The 19,365-nt window shown below is 38.7% G+C and overlaps 1 protein-coding gene and 1 non-coding gene across 2 annotated transcripts; both read right to left on the bottom strand.

Annotated features, from left to right (window-relative positions):
- Positions 1-1,950: 1,950 nt before the first annotated feature.
- Positions 1,951-2,022, bottom strand: TRNAH-GUG (transfer RNA histidin (anticodon GUG)). The gene has a single exon. It is a non-coding gene; the product is annotated as a tRNA-His (tRNA).
- A 3,223-nt stretch (positions 2,023-5,245) lies between these two features.
- On the bottom strand, positions 5,246-6,516 carry LOC104586223 (xyloglucan endotransglucosylase protein 1-like). Its single transcript, XM_010243382.3, has 3 exons — positions 6,133-6,516; positions 5,833-6,026; positions 5,246-5,743 (listed from the first exon to the last, which is right to left on the bottom strand). Exons 1-3 carry the CDS (start codon positions 6,397-6,399, stop codon positions 5,353-5,355), a joined length of 852 nt encoding a protein of 283 aa, XP_010241684.1. The 5' UTR covers positions 6,400-6,516; the 3' UTR covers positions 5,246-5,352.
- Between the last annotated feature and the right edge of the window lie 12,849 nt (positions 6,517-19,365).

Raw genomic sequence — 19,365 nt, 5'->3', positions numbered from 1 at the left:
TTGCATCTGATTCCGATTCCAATTCCCATTTGAACCAAATAGGCAAGAGTAATAGATCATTCCAATTCTAATTCCAATGGATTTTAGTGTTCATTTCACTTGGAATCGGAATGGCCTATTCACATAGTTTGTTTGGTTCAAACAAGAATTATAATGGAGATATGAATAAACTAGAATGAAATTTCATTCCCAATGGAGGGGGAGGGAATGGGCATTTCACACTCAAATGGGGGAAAACTATTCCACCAAACTGAGAATGGGATTCCAAATCCATCCAATCGAATAGTTGGAATCAGAATGGCTCATTCATATTCCAATTCCAGACCCCTATTCCCACAAACGAAATGGGCCCTTAATTCACATTTTGATTCCGATTCCCATCATGAATCAAATGGACCCTTAGACTATATTTGTTATTTGATGCTCTAAAGCTTTATTTGGTTTGTGAGAAGATTTTGGTGGGATGGGAAAGGGAAAATGGGTGGAAATTTTTCACGTTTCATTGTTTGGTTGCAAAAGAGAAAATAGTGGGAAAATCAACCCTAGTAACAATTATTAATTAATTAATTTGTAATATTTTTATTATTTGATAATTTATTATTAATATTTTATGAAATAATTTGTAATTAATTAACATTGATAATTATCTAATTAATTACTAATTAAGAATTAATATTTTAAAATTTTAAAATTTATTTTATTAATATTTACTATGAACTAATTAATAATTCTACTTTATATTAATTAATTTTAATCGTTTAACATTTTATTATTTAATTATTTTTATTAAATCAATAATTAGGTTAATAATAAAATTCTTATTATTTATTCATTAATTAATTATTTTATTTAACTAATACTTTACATTTTATTAGTTTATAAGTTATTATTAATATTATATTTTATTTATACCCATGACTTAATTAATAATTTTAATATATTAATGTTAATTATACAAAAATTATTAAATTATTTTAATTTATAAATTATTTATGTTAATTAAATTATTTGATATTAATTAGTTAATTAATTATTAACATTATTTAATATTTTATTTTTTATTATTTAATATTTTATTTTATTAATACTTATGAAATTTAAAAATTTTAATATTTTATTCTAAAAACACTTAATTATTAAATTATTTATTGATTAATATTTTTATTAAATTATTGATTAATTGTTTTAATTAATATATCTTATTGAGATATTTTTAAATAACTAATAGTTTATTTATGGGTCACGGATCTAGTTTTTACTCTTAGAAATTTTACAAGGTAGGTGTTTTTTTTTTGGTAAACAAGTTTCCCCCTACACTCCCACTTGTTTCCCAACAAAACGGCGGAACTCACATCCCAAGAGTTAGGATTTATAATCCCACATTTTTCCTATCCCATCTCATGACATCCCCACAAACCAAATGGAGCTTAAGGTATTCTTTTACACGTGTTGTGTAATTAAATTCCATCTCTTTTTTTTTTAAAAAAAAAGACTGGGAGAAGTGGTTTTGCTATTGATGAATGAAAAGCATTAAACCTTCCATCAAGGTCCGAGTCCATGCATGCTTGGGAGTAAAATGGAGAAATAAAGGGAGGCTCAAGGTCATGTAATCTCATCACAAAAAGGTTTTGTTATTGATCCCAAACAAGATGATAAGATCATAATATCTAAGGATTAGTAATTCAACAGAAAAAAAAAAGAAAAAAGCTTAAGTTTTGATAGAGCATAATAGTAAGACAGGATTTGTGTGGAATTAAAACTGAGTTGAACTCAAATCAAGAGCTTAATTTTGATATTGTCTTGTTGCCTCAACACCCAGAGGTTATCTCCCTATACTACCAATTAGCTAAGAAAAGAATGCAATCATATAAAAGTATGAGTGTTGGAACGTATTTTGTTGGCAGAAAAATCTGGACTCAAGCTGTTTGGTGAAGTAAAAATGGAAAATCGTGTGGCTGCTGGGATTCGAGCCCAGGTCTCCACGGCCACAACGTGGAATTCTTACCACTAAACTACAGCCACAAGTTGTATTGATAATTTATATATAAACTTATAAATTAATAAATGTTGGCTCTATTACCTCATCTGAAGATCGAACTCAATAAAGAACGAACAAAAGGTTGTCAGACAATTTTGTTGTATTCACATAATCCTAATTTAACACACTACCCCAAATCTCCCACTCAGTTTTGTCTTCATGACACCTGTGTATCGTACAATTTAGTATAAGATTGATTTGCAATACCAAGATTAAGCAGACCAATCTCCAATTTTTTTCACCTTTTAATAACAAACAAATTATAATATCATTCTTCTATACATGCAACCAAACAAATTTGGGCAAGCTTTGTTATTTGATCTGTATCCAAATTTGTACCTCCTCTTTGTCTCTTTAACATGTTGATCAACATATTAGAGAAAACTTATGATGCTTTTGGCTTTACAATTTATTACTTATTTATGTATTTCAATCCAGTGGAATCAGGTGGGTCTTGTCTTCTTTCTGTCTCTTCTGTTTCTCTCTTAATCCTTTTGAGAGGATGACAAAGAATGTTTACCCAGTAGAACCTTTTTTTTTTCCTGTAAAATAACTAAATCGTTCGATGATCTTGAATGAATAGGTTTGGAGCATCAGAACCCATAAAAGATCAGGATAATACCCAAATTTGATGGTTACTAGTAAATCTACAACTTGGGCTGGACGAACCCCACTCTTGACCAGAGCTTTTGCATGAGTGGACTTAGACTTTTGGGTTTTGAGTTGGGCGTGGGCCTAAGTAATTAGGCCTGACCTAAATTCAGGTTGGGCTTGGGTAACCCAAACTCAGGTCGGGCCTGACCAAACCTAATCCAAGTTTGATCCAATTTAAGCCCTATTCAACCCACATATTATACCTGCTATTTACATGCACATACACGCATATCAATACTAGACAAAGCAAATACTTGCCTTGGGTTCTGTGCAACTTATAAAAATTAAATGCAGATATTATCATATATATAGCCAGGCTTGGGTCCAAGGTTCAATCGTTCAAGCTGGGCCTATACCGGCCCTAAAACCATCCTGACATTCTTATGTTGCAATTTAGGATTAGTTTGGAAAGAGTATAAATATAAATATGTATAGTGCAAATATAAGTTTAGTAATAAAAAATATAAGATTCAGTTTCGAAGGAATACAAATACAAATGTATACAACACAAAATAATACAAAATATAAGGTTTTACATTCTACATATTTGTATTTGTACTCTCCTTTCAAAGAGTATAAATACAAATATGTACAAAATGATACAAAATAAAGGGTTTTGCATTCTACATATTTATATTTATACTCCTTCCAAACTGAGCCTTAGTTACAAGACACCTGATTAAACCAATTTATGGTAGAACAATCATTTTAGTTGTGGCCCCATTAGAGAGGTTATTATTTGTGTTTTAAAAACAAAAGGAATCTTAATCCCAACACACACATTTAGAAAATTGGAACAGCTTAATTTCTTTTTCTTCTTCATCAATCAGCATCACCATCACCATCACCATCACCATCACCATCACCATCACCACCAACACCACCAATTCTTCTACTCCATCAATCTATCATCACCATCACCACCACCATCACCATCACCATCACCACCACCACCAACACCACCAATTCTTCTACTCCATCAATCTATCATCACCATCACCATCACCATCACCATCAACACCACCAATTCTTCTACTCCATCAATCTATCATCACCATCACCACCAAAGTTGCAATGCGGTCATCTAAACCTTATCTCAACAGTATGGGTCGGTTATAGGAATCTTTTTTCATCATTTCATCCTATTCAATACTATATCCATTATAAGCACTTAAATGATTTATTACTAGCTAATTAGGGGTAGGCAAAAAAGCTATGAACAGTAAAAATGGAACAACTTAATCTATAAAAGGGCTAAAGTTGTTCCACTAGCTAGCTCTAACTTGTTTAATGTCCTGACTCAAATAAAACACCCAGAGAAAGAAAGAAAAGGCCGGTGCATTGTTTTAATTAATGATAGAAGACTTGATCCTTATCACACCTACAGTAGGTCCAAAAAAACACCACGTTTGATTGCACTTAATACAGTTTGCGTCACACCAAAAGCACTCTATTCTCTGCTCCAACTCCAAATGGACTTTCGACCAAATAACAATAATGCTTTTCCGCCACATTGAGAGGGTTGAGATAATTAATAGACAGTACTGTTAGTTTGCCCTCATATCAACAATATTTGTATTGCCGCACCTCCCAGCTTGAACCTCATGCAAAACGTACTGTAGGTTGATGGCTCTTTTGACCCTCTAACAGGAACTGCAGGAAGACGTTTTCATCTTCAAGCGAGCTTCAGGTGAAATCATTGCTGAAGGGAGACCATACTGGGCAGTCTCAAGCTATGATTATAGCAGGTCTCAAAGCAGCTTCTACCTTAACTGACAAAGAAATCTACATATATAGCGATTCTGAGAAATTACTACATTTTCTGGGTAGCAAAGGATCACCAGCAGAATGGATCGAGCAGCTGCACTGGCCAAAGCTCAAAAAGCTTACCTCTCTTTTTGCAAATATATATTTTTGTTCATGTAAATAGAAGTTTTAACAGAGCCGCTCACACACTTGCTTATTCTGCTTGTAAAGGTCAAGTGATCATAAACCACAATCTAATGGGTTTGATTGGTCAATTACATAAGAAATTGTATTTGCACACTTAATTGAAAAATTAATTTATCTCTTACAAAACCCAGTTTTGAATTTGTTTCACATTGGAAAATTATAAGTTTTGTTTTCAGTATTTTAATAGGAATTTATTTACACTCCTTAGAAATAGTAGAAGAGAGTATGGGAGTTTGATGCCGCAAAACGCGTGTATACGGTGCAATGAGACACTTTAGAGGCGCACTTTGCTCACACTTCGCACGCATCCGTGTGGCTCGCGAAAGGTTACTTTGATTTTAGTGCGATGTTGACTGTTGATCACCGTTGATGAATTAACAGTCACGATTCGATCGGGTATGATTAAGAGGTACAATTCAAAGTTAACAATCATTAACTGTTAAACCCAACAGCAAACTCGGTGAAACTGAGTGGGGGCAAATAATACGCGCCTCCTCCAAAATTACAATGACCCCATTTTCCAACATATATTACTTTATAATTTGCACTTCATGATTGGCTTTGTGAAACAACAATCTGAACAAGAAAAATAGCAACAAATTAAAGAAAGCTCTTTTATTCCTTTATTCCCTTTTGTTTTGGTCAATGGCTTACGTACATTCTCTCTAATATTCTATACTCTATACACATATACAAACAAATCAAGATCAGGGGCGCGTGCATTCAGGGGGAAGACCTTGAGGGAAGCGTTTCACGTCGGTGCAGTAGTTGTAGATCATGTAATTTTTCTGCACCCAAGCCAGCCTCTTCTGGCCGGCGGCATCCAAGTCCTGATTCATCCAAGCAGTTGAAGGAGAATTACCAGAACATGATGAAGAACCACCTGAAGACCAGACACAGGCATTGGCATTGAAGTTGGCGTAGGAGGCGACGAAGGGTGCTTGCGACCAATCAGTCTTCACAAGCCCACCTCTCGTCGCCCAATCGTCTGCATTCCATAGGCTGGCGTACACCCTCATGGGTTGCTTGTTGGGGAAAGCAACGCCCGCAGACTCCATGTTTCTGAACACTCGGATAGGTGTGCCGTCCACCGAGAAACTGAAAGAAAATTGCGCGGCAGACAGATGCATTAGTTTCAGAACACCCATTTTAATTAAAAATATACCAATTAAGAACTGTACACCTACATGATTTGCCGAGGATTCCAAAGGATGGAGTAGGTGTGGAAATCCTTGGTGGGATCAAACCAGAGATAGAATTGTTGCTCTCTGTTGCCCTTCCCTTGGGCGAACACATTGGTGTGGAGGATGTAAGGGTCTCCGCTCAGGTTCCCAAGAAACTCGAAGTCTATCTCATCATGAGTTGAGCCTTGAGATGAGAGCTGTGACAAGTGGAAATAGTCCAAAATCTTACGTCAATCACAACCCTGCATATATATGCTCGGTGAAAGGGAAAGAATCAAAGAAACAAGAGGTCAAGAGATTTACATAGTAGGTGGTGACGGTTCCGGCTGAGTTGCCGGGAACGAGCTTGAGTTTCATGTCGATCTTCCCAAACAGATACTCTTTCTTGGACTGGAAACCAGAGCCAGAAAACTTGTCGAGAGATAGAGTAAGAAGCTGCCCATTGTTAAGTATCTTTCCCCGGCCGTCACCCCAAGTGACGTCCACGTCTTGGTAGAAGTTACCGGCCGAGGACAGCACTATGAGGCTTCCTAACAAGGTAGCCATTAAAATCACAGTAGCTCTCTGCATCTTATTGAACTGAACACTGAAGGATTGATTTTGAAGAAAAGAGAACTCTCAACAGTAGTGTGTAAAGAGAGAGAGAGGTGATCAAATGTTGCTATTGTGTTATCAGGGAATTCAAGTTGGGGTGATTATATAGTGGCGGGAGACTACAGGGAAAGGGGATCGAAAACTGAGCAAGTATAGAAGGAGAAGAATCCAAGAAGATGACGAGAGCGTGGGCGTGTCTCTTTGTGAACAGCTGGAGGGGATTTAATTCAAACAGCTGGCAGATGAGAACTGGGGTTCAGATGAGATGAGGTTGAATCTTTTTAGACGTTGAAGGTTTTGACCTCTTTTATCTACTTGTGTCTGTGGTTTTTGTTTTGATGGAGGCCGCTGGCCGCCCCTGGGTCCAGTATTTTTTTGACCCGATCATTATATCGGAGCCAGAATCCAATTTGCTCTGTAGGGTTACTTGGGTATGCTTGAAAATACGAATATCAACTGCAACTATGGGCCATATGACACCAGAGTCCAGATCCAAGACCCATAAGTCCATAACTATGGGTACTCAGCTCAAGTTTAAGACCCGAATATGAGTTTGGGTCAATCGTTTCACACCGACCCGAAACAGTCAGCGTTCCTGGCCCAAGTTTTTCAATGGGGTTGGGCTGTTTGGCTGTCAGAGATCTCAAGACCAAGTTCAAACCTAATCTCCACCTAACCAGTTTCCCACGAAATGGCGGCCCAAGGTTAAGCTGTCATCAATTAATGAGTGTAAGAGAGAGATCATTCGAGGGTTAGCATTCTATATTATTAATTGATAATTCATTTTTTATTATTTTTGTTTTTTTAATTCCAGAATGAAATATTAAAATGTAGTAATGGACTGAAGCTCCATCGTAGTCCATGAACCCGTACCCATTTGGCCATTTTCCCTTGCATCACCGGAGTTGGTAGTAGTTACCCATCTACCCACCGTGGGGCCATACAAGAAAGTTATTCCAATCTAAGGATTTTTGGATGTCCCATATTTATATCGTTCAGTCAACGATGGTGCCCTAGATGTACTTTATTTCCTAATTAAATATGCATATTAGGATAAGCTTAAAAGCAGTGGGGGCAGTTCGCTTTTTTTTTTTAATTTTATTTTTATAGAGTTCAATCCCCATTCAAAATGTGTGCTAAAAGGGTGTTTTGATTTTTTTTAAGGACTGATTTTGGTACATCACAATTATTCCAAAAAAAAGACAAAATTTACCCCTATTTAAAATATAGAAAATTAATATCAAGGGGCTATCTTGTCTTTTTATAATAATCAAATTTGGAGCATAATATAAAAATCAAACAAATTATTATCTATTTAGAAATTATTTTCCCAATTAACAAGGTAAAATAAAAATTAATAATTTTGAAGAGAAAACAAAAAAAGTACTATGATTGCTTTCCCATAAGCAAAATAACTACTTCTTGAAACTAATTTTGGTTAACTTTTTTTGATCAGTTTGAAAGGTTTGCTTGGGTTTCTTAATTTTATCTTATACAATAATAGTAGTTTGGTTTCCAACTTTCTATTTGCCATTGTTGTTCTAACTATTTTCTCTGATTCAAATGTGATCAATCAATTCTTCCACAATAATATATTCTCTTTGTGGTTTTAATTTTCTCTCAAGATTATTCAATGAGATGAGATGGACAAATTTGGAATTAGCCAATTAGCTTGGAATGACTTGTTGGATAAAACAACCCAATATTATTGCTTAGTTTGTCAATATGATCACGTAATGTTCATCAATCTGAATAATAATATCTAAAATCCAAATAAAAAGTTATTTTGGCCTTTTTGTTCTTTCCTACATCCTATCCTCTACCACATCTCTCATTCAAGTATTCGTTATACTATGCTTACAAAATCCTGTCATTTTCTCCTTTTTATGGACATCTACTTCCCAATCAGACTAAGGGCTCTTTTCAGATGTCCCAGGTCGATCGTTTGGTACAACATCTAGTTTAGACTAATTTTTAGTTTTAAAGATTTCTCTTAGGTTCCGTTTGTTTTTCGGTAAATTATTTATCTGATTAAATGAAATTATCTAGATAAGTTTTTCCTAGTAAACACTTATTCAGATAAGTGCATTTACTTATATTCTTTTATTTCTCAGGTAAATAAGATAATGACCATTTTAGTCATAAAAGTCTATTATTAAAAAGGGGCATTTTTGTCCCATTCAAGTTTATTCAAGTTTAGCAACTTTCCTCATAGGTGGGAAAGTTATTTACCCACCTAGGAGATGGTATCACTTACCCATGAAAATAAACTTTCCCTGACCCCCATATTAATCTGAAAACATGAACATGGTATTCTTGGTCAGTAGGAACCAAAATCCCATTGACCAACTTTCTCCCCTCCTAAAATCCAAAAAAAAAAAGAAAGAAAAGAACACCCCCTCAATGTCTTGTATGCCCATTCGCCTGTTAGTGAGATAAGAGGTGCTTTACCTTTACCTAAGGGTGTCAATTGGATGATTTGGTCCAATCCGAGTTCAATGTGAGTTCATTACAAATGGATCAGATTCAATCCAATCCAATAAATATTTTGGACTATCCAATCTGTTCAAATTTATTTTAATTTACATTGGTTTTAACCCAAATCTAGTCTACTGACATCTATGTTCTTATGTTCTATCAATGGACCAGATATTGTCTCAATCCAACCCAATCCAATATAACTTTATTATGGATGGACTAGGTCCAATCCAAACCAATAAATACCTTGACCGTTAAGTTTGCACTGGTTCAATTTAATATGTCTTGTTGGTCTCCATCCAAATTGATTTTGGTTTGTGATGAGGGCGGATTTTGCCCATCAATGACATTGTGACACATGGCACCTTAGAACAACTAGGTGACACCCGAAACCACTCAGGCAACAACTTGCCAAGTTAATGGTGTCCAGCCTGGCGGCCTGGTGGCCTGGCACAGGCGCGACCTGGCGGTCTGGCATGTGCGCCGACCTGGCAACTTGCAAGACGTGCTCGCCGACGAACTCGGCATGCATATCCAAACACTCCCACGATCCTTAGAAGTTGGCCCACGTGCCGAACGATCTGGTGGGTGGTCAACGTGCATGACAATTACCTCAAGGAATCTCATACCAGTTAGACACGACCTCCCGGAGATCTCGGGGGCGGTACATGAGCAAGGCCTATATAAAAGCACCAACCCCAGTGACAAGGGGCAAGGTGAGCAAGCAAGCAAGTAAGAAAATTCTAGCTCTCATACTGTGTGATTTTTAGCTCGCAGTCTACTATGAGAGTACTAACTTAAGCATCGGAGCGACCTCGCCGGGTTAGTCACCCCGGGTCCTCTGACATTTGGCTCCATGCAGGTCACTAAAGAGCAACGAAGCTCATCAATTCAGCTCGACACCTGGTCAATCCAACACCTCACAGGCAGCCCGGCACCTCCCAGGCAGCTTGGCACTTGGTCAGCCCGACACCTCACAAGCAGCTCGGCACCTCACAGGCAGCTTGCCACCTGGTCAGCTTGGAACCTTATAGGCAGCTCGACACTATAGTCAGCTCGCCACCTAGCCTGCCCAGCTCAGCAGCCAAAGTTCACTTCGGCTTGAGTCATCGACCGCTTGGAAGCAGACCAAATGGCGAGGTACTTAGCCAAATGAAAATGATACGTGACCAGAAACGGTTACATCAATTGGTGTCGTCTGTGGGAAACGCTACAAAAAGCTAAGTTCTCATCCTCTAAAAGGCTAAATCCTCTTCTTCCAGAAAGCTAAGTCCTCACTTTTTAGAAACTAAAGCTCTCGCTTTATAGTTTCCATTTTTTATGAATTCAAAGACTATGCAGGAAGTTGATAGCTAACAGACTAAGCAACTCTACCAACTTTATTTCAACTTGGATAAAGCCTCATCAGTCCTCTTCGCGAGGTCCCTTCTACAAAGATGAGCTCTTCGTGGCTTCCGCGGAAGTTGGCGGCCAACAGACTGCATGGACGCCCTTGCTAGTCGAGCCTTCCAAGGCTCCCGTGCGAGCTGGTGACCTAAAGTCAGTAGTGCTGCCCCTGTAGGTCGAGATCCTAGTAGTTTCTTGTAGGAGTGGGTGACCGGCGTCATGAAGCTAATGCAATGCAGCTATAGCACTAAAGTACCGAACTGGCGAAGACCTCGGTACCACATAAGACCCAATCGCCTCTTCGGCATGGGCAAGATCAAGGAGAGTGGACTACGAGTCGCTCCCAGAGCCTAAGGGCCAAAGTACCGAACTGGCGAAAACCTCGGTACCACATAAGACCCAGTCGCCTCTTCGGCATGGGCAAGATCAAGGAGAGTGGACTACAAGTCGCTCCCAGAGCCTAAGGGCCAAAATACCGAACTAGCGAAGACCTCCTCACCACATAAGACCTAGTCGCCTCTTCGGCATGGGCAAAATCAAGGAGCAGACTGCAAGTTGTTCTCAGAGCCTAAGGAATTGAATTAACACTTACGAGCTCATCGAATTATTCGTTCCGGGCCACAAGGAGAAATCTACTCCCTTCGTCAAAGTTACTTTCAGCTCTAGAGTGGGGGGCAAATGATGAGGGCGGATTTTGCCCTCCAATGATGTTGTGACACATGGCACCTCAGAACAACTAGGTGACACCCGAAATCACTCAGGCAACAACTTGCCAAGTTAATGGTGTCCAGCCTGGCACAGGCGCGACCTGGCGGTCTAGCACGTGCACCGACCTGGCGACTTGCAAGACGTGTTCGTCGACGAATTCGGCATGCATATCCAAACACTCCCACGATCCTTGGAAGTTGGCCCACGTACCGAACGACCTAGAGGGTGGTCAACGTGCATGGCAGTTACCTCTACGAATCTCATACCAAATAGACATGACCTCCCAGAGATCTCAGGGGCGGTACATGAGCAAGGCCTATATAAAGGCACCAACCCCAGTGACAAGGGGCAAGGCGAGCAAGCAAGCAAGTAAGAAAATTCTAGCTCTCATACTGTGATTTTTAGCTCGCAGTCAACTATGAGAGTACTGACTTAAGCATCGGAGCAACCTCGCCGGGTTAGTCACCCTGGGTCCTCTGACATTTGGCTCCATGCAGGTCGCTAAAGAGCAACGAAGCTCATCAATTCAGCTCAGCACCTGGTCAATCTGGCACCTCACAGGCAGCTCGGCACCTGGTCAGCTTGACACCTCATAGGCAGCTCGACACCTCACAGGCAGCTTGCCACCTGGTCAGCTTGGAACCTTATAGGCAGCTCGGCACTATAGTCAACTCGCCACCTAGCCTGCCTAGCTCGACTCAGCTCAGCAGCCAAAGTTCACTTTGGCCTGAGTCATCGACCGCTTGAAAGCAGACCAAATGACGAGGTACTTAGCCAAATGAAAATGATACGTGACCAGAAACAGTTACATCAGTTTGGACGGGTCCAATTCAAATCCAGTCCATTGACACCCTTAACTTTACCACAATCTATGATTGAAATTACACTCTGAATCTGCTACCAAAATGCTTCCACATCTCTACCCACTGAACATCTCACCACCATGTATTGAAAACATCTCATTATAAATGAAAAGAAAGGTATTCCCAATGCTAACTGTTATGGATAGGGATGTGGGAACGAACATCTAGTGGGTAATAGATCCGAGCCATAGCCCTAGAAATTAATGTATCATGCCTTTTACTCTTACATTCCTTGAGCAAACTAGATTTCCAACCATGAGCTCCTTGGCAGAAGATAGACTGGCATAGGCTCATACCTGTATAAACTACTTTGCTAAAACGTTGAGGATTCTTCTAGTGTTGCTTGGTTTGCTCGGGCCTCGTTGGGCCTTGTGGAGGCTGAAATACTTCGTTCCCCATATCAAATGTTTGTTTGGAGGTGGTGGGTTCGGAGAGAGTTTTCTAAATTCTAAATTCTATTCGCTTCCCTAAACCTTCCAAGCTCTACCTGCCCCAAAACCCATAGGGGGTGGATTTTGAAAATCCAAACCCTCGACCCTACTCTCTTTGCATTCAAGGGTAAGGTGGGTTAGGTTTAGAAATTAGAATCTACATCTAATTTCCTATTATTTCTTGTTATATATAAGAAATAAATAAATAAAATAAATACACAAACAACAAAATTTCCAATTTTTTGATTAAAATAAGTGAAAAATGCATAAACTTTCAATTATCCTTCATATAAAATTCAAAATATTATTAAATTCAATACTTAATAATACATAAAGTTTATACAATTTCCATAAACAAGTGACCGGTGGTTTGCCCAAGCAGTGGAGTTGTTATCTTGAGACTTAGAACCACCTTGGAGAATTCACACCAAATTTCATGAGCTTTAGTTCTTATTTGGTCTCTTACACATCTCAGAAACTAGCCCACACGCTAGCTCCTCAATATGCAGATGCAGTCTGGCATAATAGCTCCAGCCTCCATGACCTGGTCTGTCACTCCTATTTTTGTAAGTCATTGATGCTTGATGAGATGCAACCTTTTATTCGTGAATGGATAACAAACTTAGGCTGTGTTTGGTTGTAATACAAATAAATTTGTATTGATGCAAAACTATGAAAGTGCAAATGATTTGAGTATTAAATTCTGATTAATTTTTGTTTTACATTTTAGATTATTTTATTTGATTGTAGTACAAATGAAGTAAATTAAGGCATGAGACAGAATAAAGTAAAACCCAAAACAAAATTAAACAAAATTTTGCATTTTTTTCATTTGCACTTCCATTCATTTGCACTAGTGCAAATAAAATTGCATTGCAACCAAACACAGCCTTAATTGCTAGTGTCATTAGTAAGCCATTTTCCCCATTTTCCTTTTTATTTTCTATTTAAGCTCAGTTTGGAAAGAGTATTAATACAAATACATACAAAATACAAGATTCTACACTACATATTTATATTCCTGAGACTTAGTTTGGAAGGAGTACAAATGCAAATATGTAGAGTGCAAAACTTTATATTTTGTATATATTTGTACTGTACATATTTGCATTTGTACTCTTTCCAAACTAAGCCTAAAAATTTATGTTTTTTTAGATAGGGCTAAGTTTGAAAAGAGTACAAATACAAATATGTACAGTGTAAAACCTTGTATATTATATTTATACTTTTACATATTTGTATTTATATTGTTCCCAAACTGAACCTTATCTAAGAAAACCCATAAATTCTCAAAACAATTTCTTTTAATATTCAAATGGCTATTCCTATTCGAAGTCTAGAACCACAAAATCTTTTTGGCTTTCTAAGACACGAGAATTCAATTATACCGAACCAAAACTAAGCCATCCAATTTTACAACTTAAAAACCCATAAAATTTATTGCTTCTGAATTTAATTGTTGTTCATATAGTTGTGGTTATATTGACCTCAATAGTCATTGAGAAAAAAGTTGGGAGGTCCACAATTATATGGGCCGGGCCCATATTGGTAAAATCCAAGCGCGAGCCCGGCCTAAGAACAGGTCTACCAGTAATCTAATCACATTGATCTATGAAGACCTTGTAACTATTCATGACTTAGTTTTTTCTTAGCAATATTCTTAGACATCCTCCCTTCTTTTTACAAATGAGAGAGATAGTACACCACAATTCACGAAACCCAAGCCCACAATGATCATGTTTCTGTTTCCCACTGGTCAGTCCTGTGGTAAACAAACCAATAACCTTCCTAGGTCCTGTTTTCAATGACTTTCTCTTGAATCATCCTCTAGATTTTTTTTTTTCTGGCAAAATACGAAAACTTAGGGTGTGTTTGTTTGCAGTGTAAATCTAACTGGAAACAAATTTTGCATTCGGTTCAGTTTTGCATCTGCTTATTTGTAACTATGATTTGTATTATTACCTGACACAAAATTTGTACTTTTTGTCTCATTTGCAATTTTGCACTCATTAACCTACAAATTTTGCATCTCAAAAGTCAAAAGTTGATATAAAATTTGTCATCACCTCCCTCTTACATCAGTTCTCTTCCATATAAAGTGAAACCGCATCGTCTTATTTCTTCTTTCCTCACCTCCCAAACAAATAAGTCTTCAGTCTTCTCCTACCTCCCCCTTCCCTTTCATATAAGGTGGGGGACACACATAATTTTTTAACCTGTTCATGGGCTGGGCTGGGCTTGGATGCCGGTTTTGCTAAAATTTGAATGGGCCTAAACCAAAGGCCGAACCCCTAACAGTGTAAATCCAAGCCCAACGAACTGCCCATGAGAAGGTCTAATCATTTTACTACCTTTTGTTATTTATTTATCATAAACAAATTAAATGAGATAGATGAAATGAAACCAGAATTTAACTCAGCCAGCCTATTCGTAATCCCATGCATTTATACTAATAAAAGTGAAATTTGCACCGCAAACAAATTAAACTGACCCATCCTAGGGGTAGGGGGTTATGGCAAGTCGATTAGTCGAACACTTAAATTCATGGAAATTGATGGGATGGGTACGTACTCTCCTAAATAGCAAGACTGGTTTCGAGGTGGTTACGTTGAACCTGTGCATCAGAAGCTCTAACAGTGGAGGTTGAGATAGGACCATATTCAGAAGGATCTTGACTCATCCTGAGTTCCATCTAACAAACAGTGGAGGCACATAATAATGAGAACGATCCGTTACATTCAAGCACCACCATATAAACGCTTAGGCCTTAACTGCGTAATTACAGAACATGCACTTCTGATCTCCCCCATGATGCACGTTACATGGTGCTACCTCTACTACTATAAAACCAATCCTTCCCTGCGCCCTTCTTCGGAAATTAATCCGCCTCTTTCACTCAGTCTCTGGCAATGGCCTTCTCCACCAAGCTTTTCCTTCTTCTCAACGCTTTGTTGGCTTGGACGATGCTGGCACCGGCGGCCACAGCGCGATCCCTGCAGCCTGTAGTCTCACCCTCACTCTCAACCTCAAGCCTGTCTGCCCGATTACAATCTGACAGCATGGCACAGTGTTGGGAATCGTTGATCGAAATTCGAGCTTGCACCGGCGAGGTTATCCTCTTCTTCCTCAATGGCCAGACGTATCTTGGTCCCAGCTGCTGCCGTGCCATCCGTTTCATCGAACACCAATGCTGGCCTTCCATGCTCGTCTCTCTAGGCTTCACCCCGGAGGAGGGCGACATACTCCGAGGCTACTGCGACGCCACCGGCTCTACCCCTCCGCCACCACCCCCCTTCACCGTCTGCTCTGGGTCCTCCCCTTTTTGTTTCTGAGGAGAACTGAAACCAATGCTTTCGTAGAATTCGTCTCTGTTCGTCAGCATTTAGCTATTTTCTGTCTTCCTACTTCAATCCACTTCCTCTATCCATGATGCCAAGATATATGTAGATGATTTTCCATGTTTGGAGTCTTGTTTGTTTGAGTTGAGAATTTGATGGATCCACTTAAGAATTATGGTATATCCAAGGGTTTATGAACGAAAGGATTCCCTTCACTTTTGATGTGTCATTTGATCAAAACACAAAATCTTAATTTGATAAATGTTCTCACATTTCAACAGTAAAAAAGAAGACAAATCAGATTGCTAGGATCATATATGTACAGTAGTTTAGACATGGAATCGTAACTACAGAACAAAGATTGCCGGAGAACCGGAATTGGCACCGGAAAAAAAATATTTGACGTATTGGTCCAGTGGTAACAGTAGAAAGAAAAAAAAAAAAGAAAATCGTCTATCAATTGAAATTGTTTTTGAAAATTACTGCAAAAGAGGAGTATACTCAATAATAAGTGCCTCCTCCGTCTATGTTGTTGTCATGGTTTTCTTGATGCCCTTCTCTTTCCTGCAACTCCGGTGGCAGAGATGCTCTTGATGTTCCATCATCCTTGTGCCTTGTTTCGCATGTCATATTCGAAATAACTACATTTCCCGGCGCTGGCGAATTCGACCAAGTATCAAAATCTGCGTCCATCGGAGACGAAACCGGAGCAATATTGGGAGAAATTTCAGGAGAAACAGACCATATGCTCTGAGGAGATTCTATATCTTTTGGAGGCGAAGCAAACTCTGGCGCCAGTTCGGGTGTAACCGGAGGAGGACATTCGGTGGGAGAAGTTGCAGGAGAAATGAACCCAAGATCGTCGGGAGAGCTTATTCCTGCAGGAAAACTGACAGCAAGAATTCCGTCCAATCCATGCGCGGCAATATTAGGCCCGAGATAAATGTCCGGAGACGAGATCCGAACTCCATCAACAGTAACGTCAGAGGAAAAAAATCGCTGCGGTGTTACACGACTGTTGGCGATGGAAAGAACGTAGTCAGGGAGAAGCGTTTCAAGAGAAACACCGGTAGACAAATTGCGAAGATCGAAGATTGTCATACGATAGGGAGCTATATGGTATTGAAGTGTCTTGACGTAATCGATGGCCTCTGATGTCAAATCGAGTGAAAAGAGACGTTGATCGGTGGGGGCGAAGAGGGTGATGGAGTCGCCTGCGAGGAGCTGGTACCGGAGATCGGAGGTGGCGATGGCGTTGCCGAAGAGAATGTAGCCGTTCGACGCTAGGGCTTCGATGGCAATCTCGAGTTCTTCGTCTAAGATTCCCGTAGCGAGAGTTGAAAGCACAAGGATAGAAAGACTGAGAAGAGCTATTGTTGTCGGCGACCAAACTGGAAATTCGGCGGAACCTGATCGGAAACACTTCGCCATGGTTGAGAGTCTTGAGACAGACACCAGAGAGAAAGAGAAAGAGAGAGATTTTGATTTTCGTTTTGTTTTTGGCGGGTCGTAGGGGAAGGATGCAGTCATGCAATATATATAATCGGTCTGCTTCATGGTTAATTACTAACACAACCCCTCATATTGTAAAAGACCCAAAATACGCCTGAAAATGTCTGTTATCAAGATTTTTTTTTTTGGGTAAACAGTTATCAAGATTAGATTAAAGAAAGCTTTTTTTTTATTATTATTATTATTTATTTTTGGACAATATTCTTAAGCTACATATTAGTTAATTGACTAATTCCACCCTTACTCTTTATATATTATCTTAAAAGTACCCGATCTCTTGTCTTTCTTCCAATGTTTCTGTTGTATACTCATCCCAAGTTGCAATTTCAATCATCCTTGGGTTCAGCATCAGACCAATCTACAATGTCTATTCCAATAATACCAATCACAGGTGACTAGAGGCTTTGGACTTATGCAGATAAAATGGCAAGAAAAGAAATGACGAACGACGCCTCAAGATGCTTATACAGAAACAAGCTCTAAATTGAAAGACCTCTCTACCCTAGTCTTTCCTTTGATAACCCCTTTTGTGAAACCCTAAAAAGGTCAGCGGATTTAACTCAATGGAGTAAACCACCCAGGCTCAAAAGATTTTGGAATAGAAAAACAAGAGAGTTGTAGCTAAACCACCCAGGCTCAAATTCAATGGAGTAAATAGCTCAGAAGCTCTAAATGAAAAGACGTAAGAAGGAGAACAACTATTTCTCATAAAATGTACCGTGTACTAGACGGGGAAACGACACTAGATAAAGCAGATCTCACCGTCTACCATAGTAGCTATGTCTCATTAGAACCTTCAAATCACATATAGTTAACCCGTGAAACAAACAGAACTTCAATAGCATGGTAGAAGAAATGAGTTGGTTTCTGTTAGGCTTATTTTATAACCACTGGATTTCCTTTTAATCTAACGGTTGGTGTGGTCCCTCTTTAGCTTAAAAATGTTTTACATATAAAAGCTTTCTTTTGTATGTAGTTTTTTAGTGAGAGTGTAAAGAAAAGAGAGGATGTGTTCTTGGTGTAAGAGTGTTTTTCTTTTCTCTTGTTTTGTTTTTTGGGTTGAGAGGAAGGGGAAAACAGGTGTACAAAAGTTAAAGGTTGGTTTGGGTTGCAAGTCAAAAAGTACTTGTATTGTTTCTAGTTTTCTTTCATAGTAAAGAATAGGTTTTTGTCTCTCCAGTGGATGTAGGCGGAAAGGCCAAACCATGTAAATTTTTGCATTCTTTGTGGTGCTTGTTTTTATTTGTCATTGCTTAGATTTCAATATTTTCGTTGCTATTGAATTTCTCTTGGTTGTTATTTCAAATACCTTGTGGTTTTATCCTATGGGCCTCACAACAACCACCCAAAGGATAAAACCATAAGTTATTTTGAAATAACAACCAAGAGAAATTCAATAGCAACGAAAATAATGAAATCTAAGCAAAGACAAATAAAAACAAGCACCACAAATAACACAAAAACAATAAGGTAATTGATAGCAACGAAAATAATGAAATCTAAACAAAGACAAATAAAACTACAAGTTCTCTATTTCGGATTGAAAGATTTGATGGCAAAGACAGTTTTACCCTATGGCAAAGAAGGGTAAAGGATGTCTTGGTTCAACAAGGCTTGGCTAGAGCGTTAAAGGGAAATGATGGGAAGCCAGAAGATTTGAAGGATGTTGGTTGGGAGGAAATCGAGTCAAGGTGTGTTAGTACGATTCAATTGCTCCTTGATGATAACATTATGTTTAACGTTTTGGAGGAAGATTCTGCACTGAAATTGTGGGACAAGTTTGAGAAACTTTACTTGGGAATAAGCTTAACTACAAAGCTATATTTGAAGCGGCATTTGTATGGGCTGAAGATGGAAGAAGGCGGGAATCTCCTAGAACACCCAAATGTGTTCAATAGTGTCTTGGATCAACTAGGGAAAGTTGATGTTAAGGTGGAGGAAAAAGACAATGCCCTTTTGCTTCTTACCTTACTTCCTAATCCGTATGAAAACTTGGTGACAACATTGATGTACGGGAAAGGTACAGTGAAGTTGGAAGAAGTCACCACATCTTTTATTTTCAATGAGGTTAGGGGGAAGCCCAAGTATGAGAGTGGGTAGGATTTTGCATTGGTTATGCAGGGAATAGATCAGAAAGGAAAGTGGTCTGATAGGAGATCTAAGAGTAGTAAGTCTAGATCCAAGGCCAGGGAAAAGGGCAAAGTACAGTGTTACATATGCAAAGAA

The sequence above is a fragment of the Nelumbo nucifera genome, chromosome 1, assembly GCF_055504915.1.
Source record: "Nelumbo nucifera cultivar China Antique chromosome 1, China Antique-T2T, whole genome shotgun sequence".
Lineage (NCBI taxonomy): Eukaryota > Viridiplantae > Streptophyta > Magnoliopsida > Proteales > Nelumbonaceae > Nelumbo > Nelumbo nucifera.
Note: the sequence above shows the minus strand (reverse complement) of the source record. Positions and strands in the feature narration are given on the sequence as shown.

What these genes read in the sequence shown, in the direction of transcription:
- LOC104586223 (XM_010243382.3), bottom strand. Translation starts at nt 6,399, where the DNA reads ATGCAGAGAGCTACTGTGATTTTAATGGCTACCTTGTTAGGAAGCCTC. An exon ending in GAACCGTCACCACCTACTAT is followed by an intron (nt 6,027 to 6,132) that starts GTAAATCTCTTG and finishes CACTTGTCACAG; the next exon opens with CTCTCATCTCAAGGCTCAAC. An exon ending in TGGAATCCTCGGCAAATCAT is followed by an intron (nt 5,744 to 5,832) that starts GTAGGTGTACAG and finishes ATTTTCTTTCAG; the next exon opens with TTTCTCGGTGGACGGCACAC.